The 19,541-nt window shown below is 35.3% G+C and overlaps 1 protein-coding gene across 1 annotated transcript in view; it reads right to left on the bottom strand.

Moving 5' to 3' along the window:
• Positions 1 to 19,541, bottom strand: part of NPAS3 (neuronal PAS domain protein 3) — a 614,752-nt gene that overhangs the window by 421,167 nt on the left and 174,044 nt on the right. Inside the window, 2 exon segments of the mRNA XM_040558338.1 lie at positions 11,518 to 11,568; positions 11,681 to 11,925. Of these exon segments, the coding sequence (XP_040414272.1) occupies positions 11,518 to 11,568; positions 11,681 to 11,925 (296 nt within the window).

Below are 19,541 nucleotides of genomic sequence, written 5' to 3'. Positions count from 1 at the left end.
AAGAACACCAAAGCTGCGAGTGAGCACACACTGGAAAACTGTTTGAGCCCTGGCTGTGCCTGATACTTCTACCCAAGGAACATCTATGGGGCTGGCTCCAAGGCTGGTAATAGGTGAACTCAATACGTAGACCTTGTAAAAGACTTATCGTCTCAAGGCAGCCACATGGCCTCTCGATTCAGCCATCTGCATGAAGACTGCAGTTCCTTTATGTCTTGTGAAGTTGTTGGAAAACAACTACAAAAGCAAAATGTACAACAATGAGGCTGGGTGAGCCGTTACTTTTCCTCTCAGTTCCTTAGTAGTATATGTGAAATAAAGCTTGCCCATTAAGTCTTCAGGGTAGCACGCTGGAGCAAAAGAATAACAGGAGGAAAAAAAACACAAACAGGATAGAAACTAGAAGGTACAGAGAGCAAGACATGAAGCTAGATTTTATACACAAAGTAAGGAGAAAACTAAACTTCCCATTTCTACCAACTACAGGAAGGGACAGAAACAAATATTTAAAATGTCAAAAAAAAAAATTATGCATCATTCAGAAAATTGTGTTAGGGTGGAAGCCCACAGAAAATCACACTTGGACACTTGTCACAGGCTTCTGTGGATTTCTCATATTTCTTAGAATACCTACTTATTATTTTTTTTTCTTTTTTTTTGGTGACACTTAAAAGATTGGCAATGGGTAATGAAGTCTTTAAAAAACACTGCAGGGATTATTTTTCAAGGTATGCCTAATTAAGACAATATAACACAGAGATTCAATATGAAATTGATTAGAAGTGTTTCTCCTATTTGATTGCTTCATTATCCAGCCTGAGCATATGTCCTAATAGCTATTCTGAAAACTATGTCCTCACAGAAATGGGTTAAATTTCCTGGTGAAAGGCTCACTAATACAGTATTCTTGCAAAGGACATGAAGATGACCTTCTTGCTAAAGAACTGGACTCTTAATCTTAAGACATGGAAAGAGGGCTCTATTCCCTGCTCAACCACACGCTTCTCATGTGATATTGAGCAAGTCACTCTTGGCTGGCTTTGCAAATGTGCTCAGCAGCTGCTTCTTATGATCAGATTACCAAAGTGCTGAAATCTTTTGAAAATCTGGCTATTTATTTTGTTGCTGAATAGGATCAGAGATCTTTTGAAATCTGGCCCCAGTTGGGGTGCTGTGCTCTTTTGAAAAGCTAGCCCTAAATCTGTATATGCCTCAATTTCTCTATTAGCATTATCAGCACTGTTTGGCTTCATCAAGAGGATGAGAAACAGCTGGCATACACAGCAATTCAAATTTGAAAGGGAATACATAAATGTAGAGTTGTTCTGATAGTTACAGAAATATCACATGTACTTTAAAAAAGCAAGGAAAAAACAGCTCCTGAACTTTCCTAAACTTCTACACAGTTGTGGTTTTCTATAAATTCTAAAGTGAGATAAAGTTGACAATATCATTCTGCTTGCTGTATGCAATGGCTGGAAATTCTCTGTATGTGTAAAAATGTGAACAAAAATATTCCTCCATCTTCTTTTTATGAATATGCATTTAATGACTTTCCAGATGATGAAATAAGACATGGAATTTTGTACTTAAATGTGGCACCACCCCAAGCAAAGCAAAAACAGTTTTTATATAGTACAAATAGAATGCAGAGTGACAACACATGCATGCTTGTGCAGATGCACTGGGCTAACTGTGTAAAAATTATAGGGACTGACATGCTCAAGCACTGAAATTAAGGTAAACGTTTTGTAACAGCTCCAATTATGAAGACAACTGTAGCACAACTGGAGTTAAGTAGTTTATTAGGGATTTGCCTTTCTTTCCTTCCTTAGAAACAGGAATCACAGTATGACTAATTTAAAAGGATTTAAAAAGAAAAATATTCATCTTGGCTTAAAAGCTAGCAAACAAAAAAACATGTTTCTTAAAGGAGCTGAATATTTTATAGCCTCACCTAAGTTCCCAGCGGTATGGAAATTCCTATTTTGCTCAGTCTCAGAGAGATGTAGAGGCTTACATGTTCTCTAAATTGTAAGCTCTCTATGAAGGGTGTTCTTTAATTACAGACAGCTAATGAAAACAGTTTTTACTGATCTCTCTAATGTCCTGGGAAAGTCTTTACTATGGATTCATTGTATTCTACTTTATATCCCTGATTGAAATGGGAGACCACAAGAGCATAGGGATTTGGTGGAAACTCGATTTCCTTCCTCCATCTTCAAAGAGAAGAGTTGCAGAAATTAAGCTGCATTGATATTGTGGTCAAGCATTGGTTAGACTGTGGTTATACTTACATTTTATATAGATATAAAATCACTGCACTTTGGTTTTTAAAATTCTACCTTGAATATCTAAATCTTGCTCTGTTGACCACAGGTATCTAACACAACTATTACACAAAAATTAAGAGTTATTATTAAATCCACCTACTTTAAACTTCATTTCCACAGTTCTATTATTTATGCCAAATATTTAGACAGTCACTTTAGAAAACACTAATAAATATATAATTGTAAGCATACGAGATGGAAAAACACAGATTTGCTCTTTCCATTAAAAATAGTTTTTCTTTCATTTGAGACAAAATATTTGAGTTGTAACTGTTGACCTGTAATGTGGAGTGATGCAACTCTGGTGAAAAATAAGTAAATAAAAATTTAAATAGCCTATTCATAATAAAAACATATTTTTGCATGTGTGTGTGCATGTTTAAGGACTGTGCTACATTATCAGGTGGTTAATCTATTTATTCTTCTCTTTATACAGATGCATTTATTATCACCCTCAATGATCTCAATGAGATCTAAAGAAAGCATTAATTTCACTGGAGGTATATGGTGGTAGGAGTTCAGATGACCCAGAAACCCAGTAAACTACATTAATAAAAGAAAGAAAGTTATTGCTAAACTTTACTGAAGTTAGCAGGACTTTAAGCACGTTCTTACATTCTTTGCTCAGCTGAGGAGATTCAGGTATGATGACTACACTGAAATGTTTAAATCCAACCATAAGATCCAATTCTTCAACCACTTACAAAATGGATCACTACAATATAACCTTTACAGAGACTCTGTTCAAACCACTCTTCACAGTAAAGTCACTTGTCTTCTGTTCAAAATAGGACAAATTAAAAGACAAAGAAAAATTGTCAGATATAGCCCTACAGATAGCAACAGCCTTTTTTCATTTTACATATCAAAACTACAGCAATGATTACTTTTTGTCTGTTTCTGATTAGTATAAGCAAAAAGCAGAACAAGCATTTTTGGCACACCGGATTTGTTGCACATCTGTAATTGGCTAACCCCATCATGTGCATTATTTGAAAAAGTTATGTAGACTGTACATATAATTTAAGATATTCATGCTTCTAAAAAAGACCACCTGGAGCTAACCCATGCAACATAAAACATGAATGTAAAATCATATGGAAACATTTTATTAAGGGTTTTTGGAAAAGTGGACTGTTTTGGCATCAACCTTTACACAAATTTCTACTGGATGAGTAATTAACTCTCCTTAACAATACACGTGATTATATAATGAAATTAAGAAATTAACTTATTTTTAAGTTGAAAGTTTTCCCTGTCTTGTTTTACTAGAGTCACCAAGGTTGCAACCCATGCAACTGTCAATACAATTCTCCTCCTGACATATTTGTCAGTCCATTGCTGAAGGCCATGCTCTTGTGAAAACCCACTCAGCCCATACTGTCAATATTCTCAGCCACGAATTAGAATTAAAATACTATCTTTTAGCTGGAATGAGGAAATTACGTGAATTTTGAATGATAGAGTGGATGACTGTCCATAGACATGCATATTGAAGGATGAAAGACTGAAGCAAACAGTTATTTTTTATTATTATTTTCTTCTGGTGGGTTTTCATGAGTTTTCATTACCAAAACTGCACTGAGAATTGAAGAACTGTTGCAAACACAGTGAAAACCACAGGAATACAAAATGGCAGAGTCAACACCGAAACTGATGAGGAAATAAAAACTGGCCAAGAAAAATAAACTGAATAAATTGTAAATTTAAAAATAAATTAATTGTATTAAAAGAACAAAGAAAATGCAAAAAGGGCCAAGCCAGTGTAGAAGAAGAGAAAACAGAAGATGAATTCCAGTGCAATAGAATGGAAATAAAATAGCAGCTTTGAGTAAGAGAAAAAAACATTAAAGTCACCTGTTCTATTTCCTTGCTCATAAAAACAATTACTGTTTGGTTGTTTTGCTATTTAATTGTTAAGTTGTAAGGTGGAGTTCTGGCAGTAAACAGCTCTTCCAGGCACTGACATTTGATTGACAACATTTTAGAAAGAGCATTAATTTGTTACCAGCAGTAAATGTTTTGCGTCTCCACACAAGTGATGGATAGAACTTTTTATGACACAAATAAAGCACCATCAGAAACTAAATCATTCTATCATTTCTGCTAGCTCTTGAAGTATCAGGTAGGTTCTTTTTTCCTCATTAAAAAAAAAAAAAAAAAAGAGCTGAAAAGTGCTTTTCACATTGTTCTGGTTCTGCATCACAAGAAAACCAAAACATTTCAAAGTCTTGTAACAAAATTAACTACAAAGCAACAGCCACTATCCTGGATTTAGGATAGTTAGGATGAAAATGACTAATATGATAATAAGACTGAAGAACAATTTAATTTTCTATTTCGTTGTACTGAAAAAAATAAATAGGAGGTTTGATTTACTAAGTTGCACAGATCATTGTCAATGACCCAAACATCATTGTAATTTGCAAATTTTAAATCAGCAGTGGTGCCATATTTACTGCCAGATTATTAATGATCATGCCCAGAGTGGTTTCTGCAGAAATCCACAGAAGCTCCTTTTTTAATAGTACCTTTCTTTTAGATCTGCTTTCCAAGACCAGTTATACTTTCCAAGATCAGTTATAACTGATCAGTTAATGGCAGGGTGTGATCTGCCAATATATTCCACTATTTTAAAACCAAAGTCTTATAAACCAGTAAATTAAATGCCTTAAAAATATTTCAGTATAGACTGTATATCTTTAATTGACTAGCAACCTCAGAGAATTAGGCTTTGTTTTACAAAAACTACTTTTCATTTATCCATGTTTATTGAAAAAAATATAATTTTACCCTTATCTTATCCTTAGTGTAATTTCCCCAATAATATGTCTATAACTGATGAGAGACTAGCTAATCTTCATTTACCCATGTCTCTCCACTGGTACCTTTAGAACTCATGTCATTCCAGTTTTTCTTTTTAAACTTTTCCCCTTGCAATCTTATCTATCTACAACTTCCATGATATAAAAGAGATGCATTTAAAATTAACTTAGTGAGACAAATATATTTTCAGCGTTTTTAGAGCCCTTTGATACAAGTTATCCCAGGTCAGTTGATTTATTCAAGCTTAGCTCTACTGGATGCCACCAACTGTTTTTCAGTTAATGAACGGTTTTGTACAGTACTGACGAACAGTACAGTATGAACTGTTTATCATCTGATTTTCTTTCCAATCTGGTAGGACATTTATCTGTCTTGGAAATGTGGTACTTCAAGATGAGTTGTCCACAAAGATTCTTTGTAAAAACATACACATGGGATAGGCCATGTTTTGCACAGCAGTGTGTGTTGGGACTGCAGGGACTAAGCTATAAACAATGGCACATTTTCCATTGCTGCTCACGTTATTAGGGAAATTTTCTACGTTGGAATCTACATTGGTAAAAAAAGAAAAAAAAAACAGGTCAGGATGTCAAAACTGTATGAGCATACCTCAAAAAAAAATTTATCATGCATCTATGATAAAGAACTACCGAGCCCAAGGAGATCTGAATACTTTCAGTTGTTTTATTGATATGCTGGGCAATGGAACCCCCTTTCATTTTTCATGTTTCCTCTTTTCTTTGTCAACTTTCTGCACCTTAGACATTCCAGTTTATCTTAATTGCTATATATTCCCCTTTTATTCCCAAAGTTTTACATAAATACACATAGATATATTTTCTTTATTATTGCGTTCACTTTCATTCTGAAAAAAAGTATGCCATTTTATAACTTTCAGGTGCCTAGGAAACCATCATTTCATGTTTTTTCCTGTAAGAGTTCTAGTCAACTTCTAATTTCTCTAAATTTTTCCTCACAATCAATTTCACATATAAGTTTCACCATTAGACAATTAGTCCCTCCAAAGCACTGAGTATATTGGTTGGCACCCTACTCCATTTGCAGAGATGGAAAGCAATCAGGTCATGATCACTTGTCACTAGGCAACCACCAAGTCCGAGTCCAGTATTCAATTCATCTTATCTATCACAATGAGATTCAAACAGAGCTACCTCATTTTGGGTTCCATATCTTTCATACTAGAAAACCATCAATAATTCTCACAAAGAACATTATCTTTTTACCACTGGCTGCCTGAAATTTCCAGCACTCACTTTCTACATTTAAACATCACTTAACAGACTTTTTCTTTAATCTGGGTACTTATTAATTATCTGGGTGATTAAACAACTTACCACAACTGCACTACCCCTATGACCACATAAACAGGTTTAGAATGAATAGATAATACATTTAAAATCAGTGTTTGATACTTGTACACAGCCAAAGCACTGTATAGCAGCTTTTGCACCAAGAGAAATCAGATTTTCCTATCAATAAGAAAAATGCCTGCAAGATATGGAGTAATAAATTACAAGGCTATCAAGGATTCTCCAACACAAGAGCAGAAGTTCCATGTGAGGCCGGACAGCCAGATTTAGAATCCCTTTTCATGACAAACAATATTGCCAAATCATGTGTTACAATATATTTGCTATGCCATCTGAATGATCTTTTCCTGTCTGACAGTGAAAAACAGTGTCTCAGGCCAAAAACGTTGAGGAAGAAAGTTTATTTCTTCACCTCTATGGATGGTTTCCCTGAGATAGAAGTGCATGGTAGCTCAGAAAGGAAGGGTGATCTCAGAGGAAAGTTTATCAGTTTGTGAGGCTTAGCAGCAGAAGGCTTGTACTGTCTTGCTTCTCCTACCCAGGAGACAACATTTAGTTTAAAATGTAAGAGGGTGACAAGAGATAACATTACTAAATCACTCACAATGAGATGATTCAGAAGGGAACTATTTATTTACCTCTTAAAAATGTATACTTATCTAGCATAAAAATTATTATAAAAAGTTATTTAAATTAATGAAGGCAATCCTACTTGACATTTAGGATAACTAGTACCATATTTTCCAATTATTATTGCTTATTTTCTTTCCCAGAGAATTCAAAGCACTGGACTCAACCCCAAGTTCCACAGTATGATAAAACAAAGTTCGTTTTCAACCTATACTTTTATACTTTGTTTGCATTGATAACTGACCCTTTGAAAAGCATGATAGTTTGAAGGAAATGTGCAACTTTGTTTTAAAGCATATTTTTTCTTCTTGTGATTGTCAAAAGATTTTTAATTTTCTCACCAGTGCAAAACTGAAGTGACATTGAATGCTTTATTACAGTTAACACTTCAGAGTCATATTTAGTTATAAGACAAGAGCAATATAGAAAAGAAATATTTCAGTCCACCACAAAATTTTGACATCTGATTTCTTTTCATATGCCAACGTATTAATTTCAGAACACAGATGTGTAAAGCTACTTGATTTCAGAGCATGTAACACTAAAAGTAGAGATAGCTAAAGTAAAAGTGACATGCCAGTCGGTACTGTTTACTGAAGTCCTTTTCACTCCTCACCTACGATCTCATTCACCTCATCTTCTCTCAAGACAGAAGATAAGCAAGATTATCTTACACAGGTAACATAATTTTTGGCTTAAACAAAATAAAGCACAATAAACCCACTTATAACTTGAGATTGTAGATAATATCTTAATTACTTTTTTTCATTCAAAGAAAAGACACCTAAATTTGTCTCACATACTCTAGTTTCCATGCCATATTCTTCAGCAGGAAATTATACTCATGGCCTTACACAAACACTTGCATTTCCAAAGACAAAAATGAACACCTCAGTTTACTAAAAAAAGAATAAAAATCATTATAGCAACTTTCCGAAAGGGTTTACAGAATTAGCCACAGACTACTGTGTTAATTGCTGCTTCAAAAGAAACAGAAATGGCAAGTGCTAAGAACTGTGTTCAAGACGAAGAGTCAGGAGCCTTCTTTTTAAAGTGATGGTGATCCCAATTTAGTACTAGGGTCCAAAGCTCACCCAGAAGGGAGTTACGTGGTACGACTTCACTTCAGCCACAGACATTCCACACATCACAGAACATAACAGCACCTTACACTCCCTTGTCTCCCTTTCTCCCTTGACTTAGAAAAAAATATATAGTTTGGTGAAAACAAATCACAGTGGAAAAGAATATAAGATACTGATCTTTGAACATTTTCAACAACAGCTTGTGCTAAAAACATTAAGAAATTTGGAGTCAATCATTTGCAGACAATGATATTCCAAAATATGAAGGTGCTCACAACAGTCTGATGTGAAAGGGCTATGGGGCCTGCTCTGGGTCAGGTAATCAAAACACACGGGAGGCCACCTAAGACACCACTACTGTCTGAACACACAGAACGTGCTATAAAATTTTTTCCATTCTCAGATCAGAGCTTTCAGCAGAGTCACTCAGTGAAAAAACAAAAAGCTTAGTATTTCATTTACTTTTCTCCTCAGAATATTTCCCTTAAATACTGGGAGTCAAAAAAAAGACTTCAGGAGGGTTGGAAACAAAGAGGAATAGTACTGTTATTCATAATATATCGTATGTATTATGCAAAGAATAACAATTTCATTCTGACTCTAAATAACTTTTTGATTATTTTCTGCCCTATAGGAATTATGTCCTGATCTTTAAGAACTTTAAACTCATCTGCTGCAAATTGTGTATTTGTTTACAAGGTCTAATACTTCCTACATATAGAAGGCCTTAGACAATGCACCAAAAAAAATTGACTGAAGTCTGCTGATGGAAGATTTATCCATTTTTAGCAAATGTCAAATCATTGGCTATTGCTTTTAAGATTAATAAAAGATATAATGGTTTCTAGATAGCCTCTAAATAAAGATTACTATGAATGGAGAAATGATTTACCAATAGTCACCACAATGAGATTTCTTTAAAGGTTACAATCATCAGTTATTTAGCTGAAACACTGTTGAGAATGCCTGGTCATTTCTTGAATAATGCATAATGTTCGTTGTAGATTTGATCTGTATTATAACAATACAGATATTTCTTAAATAATGGAGAAAACTATCTGTTACTTCCCAATTGCTCAAGATATTTCCATGAAGTAATTGACTCTGAAAATATTATATGAAGTCACCTGAGTGTTCATTTGCAAGCAAAACTTGTAGTGATCACTACACAATAGCCATAAGAGAACATACTCATCAGCCTTTATAGACTTTTAAGAAAAGCTGTGATAAACACAGGGCAGAGTAAAGGACCTTCCTGAAATACCCAATTAAAATGATTAAGTTGCTGTACAGTAGTGGGGAACAAATTTAAAACTAAGCTTTGAAATTTAATTATTAACACAAGCAGACCATCACATTGTGGGGGGTGGGGGGGGAGGGGGAGTAACACAGTGGAGCAGTTGCCTATGCAGCATAAGTACCTCTCATATAATTTTCCAAATACCTTTGAGTCTATTCAGGAGATTGCTTGGACTTGCACAAAGTATAACGTCCAGTGTTTTATTGTAGAATTATCAACTGTACTTCATATGAAGCTGCAAGCTATTTATATGAGTTTATCAATATGAACTTCTTTAAGGTCAGCAAAAAGCAACCTTAATAAACAAAAATGAATTTATTTTGATGTAATTTCACAAATGCTTGATCAGAATGTGTGAACAGGTTTTCTGTGTAAAGAGAACTGGTGAAGTAATAAAGTATACCTGTACTGTACAGTTAAGCTTGCTTACGGTGAGTTCTTATACAATGGAATTATTAGTAATAATTATTTCAATAAACTGACAAAAAATAAAATCCTAATCAGCTTTAAAAAAAATTCTACTCAAACAGAACAAAAGTAAAAATCTTTCTTTATCCCCCCCCCACAGCCCTTATGCCTAGAGGAATGGGACCCATAACATCAACGGGTAGAAAGACATTAAATGTTTACCTAGCTTTTTTATAGGGAAAAACATGTTAATCTAGACCAGACTATTTATGCTTTTATCTAAGAATAAGGTTTTATTCTCCTTTTAAAATCTTTCCTTCATTACAATCTTTGCCGAAAAGGAAGCTTCAGTATTCATATATATATTCTTATTCCACAAAAGGATAATGAAAAACAGATCCCAGATACTCTGAAAACATGCACAGAGACCTGCAGACATCAGACTTTCTGTAACACAGGGCAGCTTGTAGAAGCTCTGTGTGTCAGTTAGCTACAGGAATTTGGGAAAGAATTATTTATTTTTTACAGACAGATCATAGATCCTACAGCAAGGAGTCTACTTTATACTCATCTTGAAACACTGTTTAATTACCTGAGAGCAAAGTTTCATCCTGAAAAAATGGGGAACATTTGCATATTATATCAGAAGCCTGATGAACCATGTTGTACTTGTGCTCTGAATGATGTAATTATTACCTTTTTTCTTCATGAAAATTATATATGGCGTGGCAGATAATATAAATGAAATTTATGAAGTGACGCAAATACGTCCAGCTACTAAATCATCAGCCTCAAAGTCCTTTGGTTGTTGCCCTCCATGTCTACTGCCCTTCATCCACTGAAAATTATAACTTTGCTTAACTAATCTTGCTTCCTTTAAATAGAAGAGCAAGTAAAAGCTCTTTGCACTGCCAGTACCGGTAACCCTTCATGGACAGTTATAGTTTAATAAGGTTCTCTCACACTAATTTAAAATACTTATCAGACAGCAAGATCACACTCTTCTATATACATAGCATGTATAAAAAAACTACACAAAACGTTCAGTTTATACAAGTTACTGGAAACACTAGTCATGACCAACACGCATACAGCCTCTAAAAACAAATCTCTGATTCTTCTATTAACAGACTTCTATGGAGACTCATGTCTAAAACATTTGGGGCCCAACAGCTTGTTTAAGCATGAAAAGAGGGTGTTTATTATTGAAAATAGCATATGTTGGCTGAACTCTTGATAAATGCCTACAGGCTCAAAAGTCAAAAATAATTTCTATACACATTAAAAGATGATGAATAAAATCCTGGTCTCTGATCTGAAGATTTAAAAATTTGGATACGATGTTCGTGAACTGGGAGACAACATGATTCTGCCTTTAAGTTTTAGTGACAGAATTAAGAGATTGAGTTCTCAAATCAAGGAATAACACCATGTTCCTCTCAAATGCATCCTTTTATAGAATATTAGAATAGGAAAAGTAACACAATCATTGCTAAATAACTTTGAATGATTTAATCTTTTACCCAGAAAACTTACAGCTCTAATACTCGTATCAACAGGTTTGTTGTTAAATAAAAATATATAAAATAAGAGGTTTATTTCACCTTCACATGGTGTCTTTCTCATGCAGACCTCAGATTTCCACATTTGTATCCCTTTAAAGGATTTGATATGCAGGGAAAGAAGAAAGGATGATGGTAAAAATTTCAATTTAGAGGTTACTAAAGGCTGCCATATTTGATATAATACAACGTATTTACAGCATACCTTTTACTGATGTATTAGGTGGAGGTCCTTCCATTCTCAAGTTCCATGGAGGATCGCCTTGATTAGCAAAGTCCCTCATTTTCAGATAGCTAATTGTAAGTCGGATGATGGATGCCTTGTCAAGCTGGCTGGTAATGGCTGCAGGCAGCGGCAACAACTTTGCCAACTCATAGAATTCAAAATTCTCCTTTCCCCGGCGAGATCGAGCAGCATCTCGGGACTTTTCCTTCCTCAAAGCTTGTAAACTGAAGAAAATAAACAAAGTAGGGCATTCATCAATATTAGTGTTCTGTCACATTTAACCAATTTGCTTTTTCATTGCTGGTCTTCTATACAAATTACCACATTTTCAAAATATTGTTGTGTACGGATGTACAGAATTCAGGATATATCTAATGGTACTCCAGTCTTTGAATAATTAAAACTAATGATAGTACTTGAGTTTTGGTTGTAGACATGCTATGTAATGACTACTAACTCATTTCAACAGCTTCTTAGGCTATCCTTCCTTTTTCTGATGCCAGTCACAAGAAACAATTCCCAAGAATACAGGGTTTATCTACACAGATGCCATTGCTGCTGCTGACCCACTGTAACCCGTTTTTGTCTAAATGTGTACCAAATTCTGACTCTGGTGGGAAAGGAAGCTAGAAACAGATGTCTGATGTGTTTGCCACCTCTGACAGGGGTTGCTATGCAGGCAGCCAAGATGACCAAACAGGTTGTAAAGTAGCTTCTGAGTCAAAGAAGTTTACAGAAGTCTGGTGTTATAGTGCAAATCTGCTGGGATTTCAGGAAGTTATTCCTTATGAGCTGTTCAGCTGTCTTTTTGTGGGAACAGTAACCTTTGTCAGAGGTGTGAGAAAGCAGTTAATAGTTATATGCTTCATGTTTCTGATTGTAATTAACTACCACATATGTCAGACTCCTAGACAACTTTTTGATCAGAAAAGACCTTCTGCCTTATGCTAAGCAGGTGGAAATGCAGAGACATTCATTTATTCCTGTTTTACCAATGTATCTCTTGCTACCACCCATATGCAAGGCCTAAAAGTAACAGTTTTTATTCCTGGGTTATTTAATTGGCATATAACTGCTGAACGCACATTGGATCATCAAGACTGCGGTCTTTCCCTGATCTTTTCCTGAAACTCAAAGTAAACTCAAGATTCAGTTTGTTTCAATATATGATAACACTACTTTACAAGGGAAAAGGAGCTTTTTTGTGGTTTGAGGCAGACAGAAATGTACAATACACTTCCCAGAAGATTTGGAGTCTATGTGCTGATGTTGGTGTCTGCCAATCACTGCATAAGGTGAGTAGAAACACTTCTAGTCCCTTACAAAGACTATTTTTACCTTGTTTCATTTGATCCCTTGTTAGTTTGATGAAGTTACAAACACAATTCCATTAAGTAGGCACTGGTTTACAACAGAACTAAAATTCAATTAGTTTACAATGAAACAGCAAATGTTTTGGTCTAGCTTCTAAAATCCTCCTTAAAACCTTGGATTTCATCAATGCACAACATAAAAAATAAACATGACGGCATGAGGTAGATCAGTAGAATTTACGCATGTAAATCTAATACCATGATTCTGAGACCTCTACCTATTTTTTCTAAAATATAGAGATGATTTAAACTACAAAGATTCTCTTATTATTCTTACCCACTTGCATTTTTATGGCTGCCTCTGCCCAAGATATACCTCAGACTTGAAAGGGCTGATCAGCTGGGCCCTTAAAACACAAATGAAATCCCTCCCTCACACTGCCCTGAGAAAGATTAACAACTCATGTTCCCTACACAATTGTATTTAAAAAGACAGCCTAAGTAAAGAACACAGATGGTAAGAGATCAGGATACCAGGAGGAAATGCCACCTCCTTAGCCACAGGCGTTCTATTGAATCCCATAGTAAGGTGCCTACTTGTCTTCATGAAGTACCAGCAGCTACATTCAGGTTTTCAAGTTAATTTCTAGGAGACAAATAATACTTCAGTGTTCATGGAGATGCATCTGTCCAATTCTGAATTTTAAATATCTACCATCATAGATGTCAAAAATCCCTCAAGAGGTGCATTAAATATAGCCAGAAGAAATATTTTACATATATACAGAAACCTAGAAACTGCAGCTCTGTGAGGTGTGAACCATCCAATTAATTTCAGATACCCTATACAAGTTAAATACACTAGTAATGTAAGAGAGATGCAGTAAGAGAGATAAATCTTTCTTGCAAGTGAAAACTCATTTTCAGGGTACAAGTGATGACATTTACTCATCTGTCATCACATTTTATTCTCCAGAAGCCAAGTCTAAAGACCCCAAGTCCCCTGATCAATTTGAGGAGTCCAGAAGAGTTAAGATTCTAGATCTATTCTGAAAGTCTTCACCAAGAGCATTCGCTCCATACCATCATTACAAAGCACCTAATTATACCCCTGTGCACGAAGGGGAGTTTTTAAGAGATCCTTGGTAAAACATGTCAGAAACATTGCAGATCTCAGCAATTTCTGAAACTGAAGGGTGTTAGAAATTGAAAGGTGATAGATTATTCCTTAGCAACACCAAAAACTGAATCCACATTTTACAAGTCAACTGAATAATATAAAGTATAACTTACATAAACTTTTAACGCATTACTGGATTGTTAACAGTTTTGCAATAGAAGCCTGCAAGCTGAAGAGTGAGGCTACCTGTGTAAGTAAACAGCATACTTTGAAAGCCACCTGTGTATGTTAAAACTAGTAGAATGAAAAAACTCCCAAAGTACAAATAACGGGGAGTCAATATAATACATGCACAAAAACAACCCCTGAGAAACAGTAATATCAGTAACATGTTTTTCCTCCTGGCCGTTTGGTATGTTGTTGTTTGTGGAAGCTCCACCAAGACAGTCAAGTCAAGGAGTTCATAATTCTTGACATCAGTGCATTATGCTAAGTTTAGAAACAATGTCTGGCAAAACACGCATATAAATCTTAATTTCTATACTATACAATTCCACCAGAGAAAGACTCGTAGCTTGGATGCTGGGGTTATGCTGATACAATGGGTCCTTAATTTGGGAGTAGCAATTTCCTCAGCAGGATGCAGGAAATCATTAGATATACCCTAACCATCTCTGGCACCTGTGATTTTGATAGGCAACATCAGCATCATCAGAAGATGCTCTTAACAGAGGAAAGTGCTGGCACTGAAAATACCACGAAGATGCAATAAGAGAGGGATATGCAGCTCACAGCAGAAAGCTCTGGTGTTGACACAGGAGGAAAACACATCTTGGGCCCTGTCATATGACATTGAGATTAGAGGTAGTTCTTGGTAACATAAATGAACTTGCTAGAGTACCAGGGTGCAGACACTTAGAAATTCCTGCAGACTCTCCTACTAATAAGAATTAAAGTGAGAGAAACTTTACCTATGTTTATTATGTAGATTTCACATTCAGAAAACATCAAGAATATAAGTATTGTATGTGTCTTACAGAAGGAGTAGTTCTTAGATAAGGTCTCCAAACAGACAAGCAAATCTACATAAACTACCCACACTGCCAACAAGAAAATAACGAAGTGTGAAATATACCCAAGGGACACAAAGATTGCTCCCCTCTTGCTGTCTGTGGAGAAGGGGAAAGAGCTCAGATAATTGGAGAGTGCATCCCTGTACAATATCGAAGGATGATGTCATCATACAATGGTAAAAATTCATGCATTCCCCCTAAGAACATATTTCTATAGGAATTTCCATACAGAGTCCACTAAAGAAGACAGGTTTCCAGCTGCTAGCTTCTTGATAATTCTGAGATGCAATAGCATATAAACAGAATATTTAGTGACCAGAAAACTAATGCTATTTTGGATAGAAGGTTTCTAGTGTGTGTGTGTGTGTGTGTGTGTACATATATATATATATATATATATATGTATGTATGTGTATATATATATATATATATGTATATTTCCTTCTAGGGCTTTTCCAGATGGACTGATATAAAGAGGATCTGCTTTTACAGATGAAAGGGTACAATAAATAGTACTGTATAATTTTAAAATATTGTACACAACATTTCTAAAGTAAATTTTCTATTGAAGACACCAGATGCAGAAGACATGATAATATGGTGTTGCATAAAAGTTTTATTGGTACTCATAACTCACTTGTGATTTCATTGTGCTTGTGGTCATTCCAAGCTTAACCTGCTTCATATTTTATTCCACATCATTTTTATACATTTTATATTCATAAGCCTACATATGTATCCATATCCATGTGCACACCCCCAACCTCCACGTCTGACAGATCATCTATCAACTGAAAGATGAGACAAGGACAGCTTCTAATTTTTGTAGCATATAATGACAATCAAATATTACAACATATCAACAGATGCACTGACCTACAGATTTTTTAGCATATCAATACCTTGCCTGTGTGGTAAAAATCAGTGAAACAATTTAATTCCATGAGTTTGCATTTTGAATGAAAACAAGGCAATGGTTATGGTTACAGATAAATACGTCTATCTGCAACTTCAAAATACAGTTTGGAAGCAGCAGGCTTGCCCATATTAGAAAAACACTTGGAGATGTTGGTCTCCCCCAGCTCAGCCTCACATACCCACACTGGCGGGGTTTTACTGTGCCCAAGGTGCACCTGACATAAATGGAGATTGGACTGGGGGCAAGAACAATAAAACAAGGTTTGAGGGACAGGCTGCTGTGATACAACTAGAATGGCTGAAACCAACAGACAGCTTGTCCATGCTGCGCTGTCACTGCTTTTGGTTGTTGTCACTAACTACAAGCAGAAAGGTACTGCACAAAGGATACGCAGTATTTTTACAGTTCTGTTGTATTTCTACTGAAATCCTCCTTGATTTCAGGAGAAGCTTTACAAGTGCAACAGTATACCAGAATAGAGCGCTTCTTGAAGTACTAAACAACATCATACGTGTTAATTCAGCTGTTATCGACCACTAGCGAATTTCTTAAGCCTCTAACAATATGGATTAGCAGCAGCAAAACCAGATACAGTACAACAATAATGCTTAGTAATATCTAATAATGCTTATAACAAGCTTTATAGACAATGAAGCAGTACGTCTGTGTGGTTTCGTATTAGTATAGTCATTCAAATTCAAGGATCAAAAGGTCCACTATAAACATTCTCCAACTCTCCAAAGGCCTTTGTCAGATGCGTGTTATATCCATTTCATAGAAAAGAAATCACATCTATGGAAAGGATGTGCAACATTAGATCACACAATGTGTCTGTTGAAAAAAAAAAAAAAGAGAAAAGAAAAGAGAACAAACCCAACTCTATATTGCTTCTAATCTCTAAAAGAGAGTTTCAGTCACATATGTCCTTCTGTGTACAATGTTCTCCAAAATAAAGAATAAAAGAACGTTTACTTCCTATTGCATCTAGTTGTGGTATTACACAAGGAAATAAATTTAGCTGCTCCTGAGCCCACAGGTGTGCATTTGTGTAATTCTGTGAGATACATTGGAAACATCCTTTTGTTCTTACTTTGCTCAGTGTTAATGTTATTAGTGTTATACTTCAGACATTTTTATATCTAAAATAATTTAGTTCTGTTCCCTTTTTTATTTTTAAACGTAGTTAAATCTTTTCTCTATTTATATCGAGACTCACGATTCATAGTAACCAAGTATGGCAATTTAACTAATAGGAACGTTTGTACATTCTGACCTATTACAGAAATAATATATATCACCTGTTCCCTCACTTCACCGCATACTTGACAAGGATCTATTCTTAGATTTCGAGCTGGTCAGTACAAACAAGAATGACAGTTGAGCCCATCTATTGCAACAGTTACATTGAAAAACTGACCCTTACTGCCTGGGCAATTCATTCAGATATAGTCTAAGTCCCCCTATAGATGCTCACCCATTGGCCATTTTCTGGGCTATAATAATCTGTTTTCATCAGATGAGTGATATTTCATTGATACAACAGGATAATCACTCAGTATGAGAAACTGCAGGAATAGAATAGCATCAGTATCAAAATGACACAATTATTTGGGATACTTATTTGACTTCTAATGTGGCTGTTCTTATGCCTTTTTTTTTTTTTTGAGGAGGTTTGTTTATAGTGACATCTTAGAAACAGCGCTTGACCCCCGTGGATATTGACCTGAACAGCAGTAAACATTTTCAGACTCTTAAAAAAACGATTTAGACTGGGGGAAAGATGGAGAAACTACAGCAGAGTAGCCTGCACTACATAATTGCACATATTGCAGTTGAAAAGTCCAGTCTAAGCAAGTCAAGCATCAGCATTAGTGGCTGCAGGAGCCTAAAGCCTCTTATTGTCAAGGTTTTTTGTTACTGTTCTCTTTTTCTAAATGTTATGCTCTAGAGAGTTCACAAATATGCATGAAACTGGATATTTTTTCAGTATAGTAGCTACAAGTGAGTACAAAAGAGTGAAGAAAAAAGCTAATGTTCCTGCAGATGTGAATTAAGAAAAAAAGTTATCTTCAATTTTATAAGACTGACTCAATTAGTTCTGAAAAATTGATACTGAAAATATATGTTTACCTCTAATTTCTACACAGTATTTGCTATCTTTCTGGGTTTTATTCTTAGACAACTTCTCAACTTGATGGTTTTCTTTCTTCCTTTTTTTCCCCTACTGTCCTATTCACAGAATTTTCACACAGATTTTTTCTGAACTCAGAGTACAAGAATTTCAAGACTTATAAGAAAACATTTACACTGTTTAAAAGAGAAGAGTACTTTTGTGAAGGCAAAACCTCCAAAAAAGGAGGAAGGAGGAGAATCAAAGCCACATTAAATTTTACCTTCTTCTTTCTGTTTTTTAAAGCACATCTGAGAAGTCAGACAGGCAGATTTTTATGGATTTTTCCACTTGTTTGCTTAGGAGATCTGAACATTGCTCAGTCTCACTGTTTATCAATTAATTTAGCATGCAGCCTCAAAGGAAAAAGGTCGACCTGTATTAAAAATTCATCCATCAAAAATTCATCAAAGACTTCAGCATTTTAACTCATGAACCTTTGAACACCTGCATACTTGTCAGATCTGTGGTCATAGTTAGCTGGAATCTATAGTTCAGTATCTATACTTGCTCTGACACAAGCTGCATGAGGAGACTTTCAGGTGAAAGTGCAGTACATAATCTAGTGAGCCACACTGCTTTCTCAAACTGGTCTTTTCATCAAACAAGGGATATCTGACATCTGACTAAGTCTGAAGTCAGTCAAATCAGGCCCTTTGAATGAGCAAACAGTTTTCAGGGAAATTCATTTTTTCCACACCATGAATATCACCATTCTTACAGGGCAAAAAGTTTGCTAAAAATGTAAATGAAACCATTATCTGACATTATCATCAATGGCATACTCCACAAATTGGAGCCATTTAATGTTGTCCAAGAAAAATCAACGATTTCAGAAGACTTTCTTTAATGTGGGAAGAAAGCTGTATAGTATATGCTGGAAGTTAAAGCTGGAACCTTCAAGTTCAAGGTAAAAACTCTGCTGCTTAACTAATGCACTGCTCATAGCTGTCATCATTAATTTATGTTAGCCTCTGTAAACATCAAGAGTATAATAGGCCAATTTCACAACTAAATATAGATGCACATTTTGCCCTTATATAAATGGCAGATTGCTGCTGTAGATCATCACTGCAGCAACACGTCAGTAAAGATGCACTGTTTGATGGTCTGATGCTCACACAATATATAAAACCAGTTGTAATGGTTGTTTGGAAGCAAAGTGTAACACAGCAGCAAAATTTCATTTGTTCCACAAACTCAGGATATATTAAGCTTGGCTGACAAAGACTGTTTGATGTGCTA

The sequence above is a fragment of the Cygnus olor genome, chromosome 5 (assembly GCF_009769625.2).
Source record: "Cygnus olor isolate bCygOlo1 chromosome 5, bCygOlo1.pri.v2, whole genome shotgun sequence".
NCBI classification, from domain to species: Eukaryota; Metazoa; Chordata; class Aves; order Anseriformes; family Anatidae; genus Cygnus; species Cygnus olor.
The sequence above is the reverse complement of the archived record's forward strand: the minus strand, read 5'-3'. Positions and strand labels throughout refer to the sequence as shown.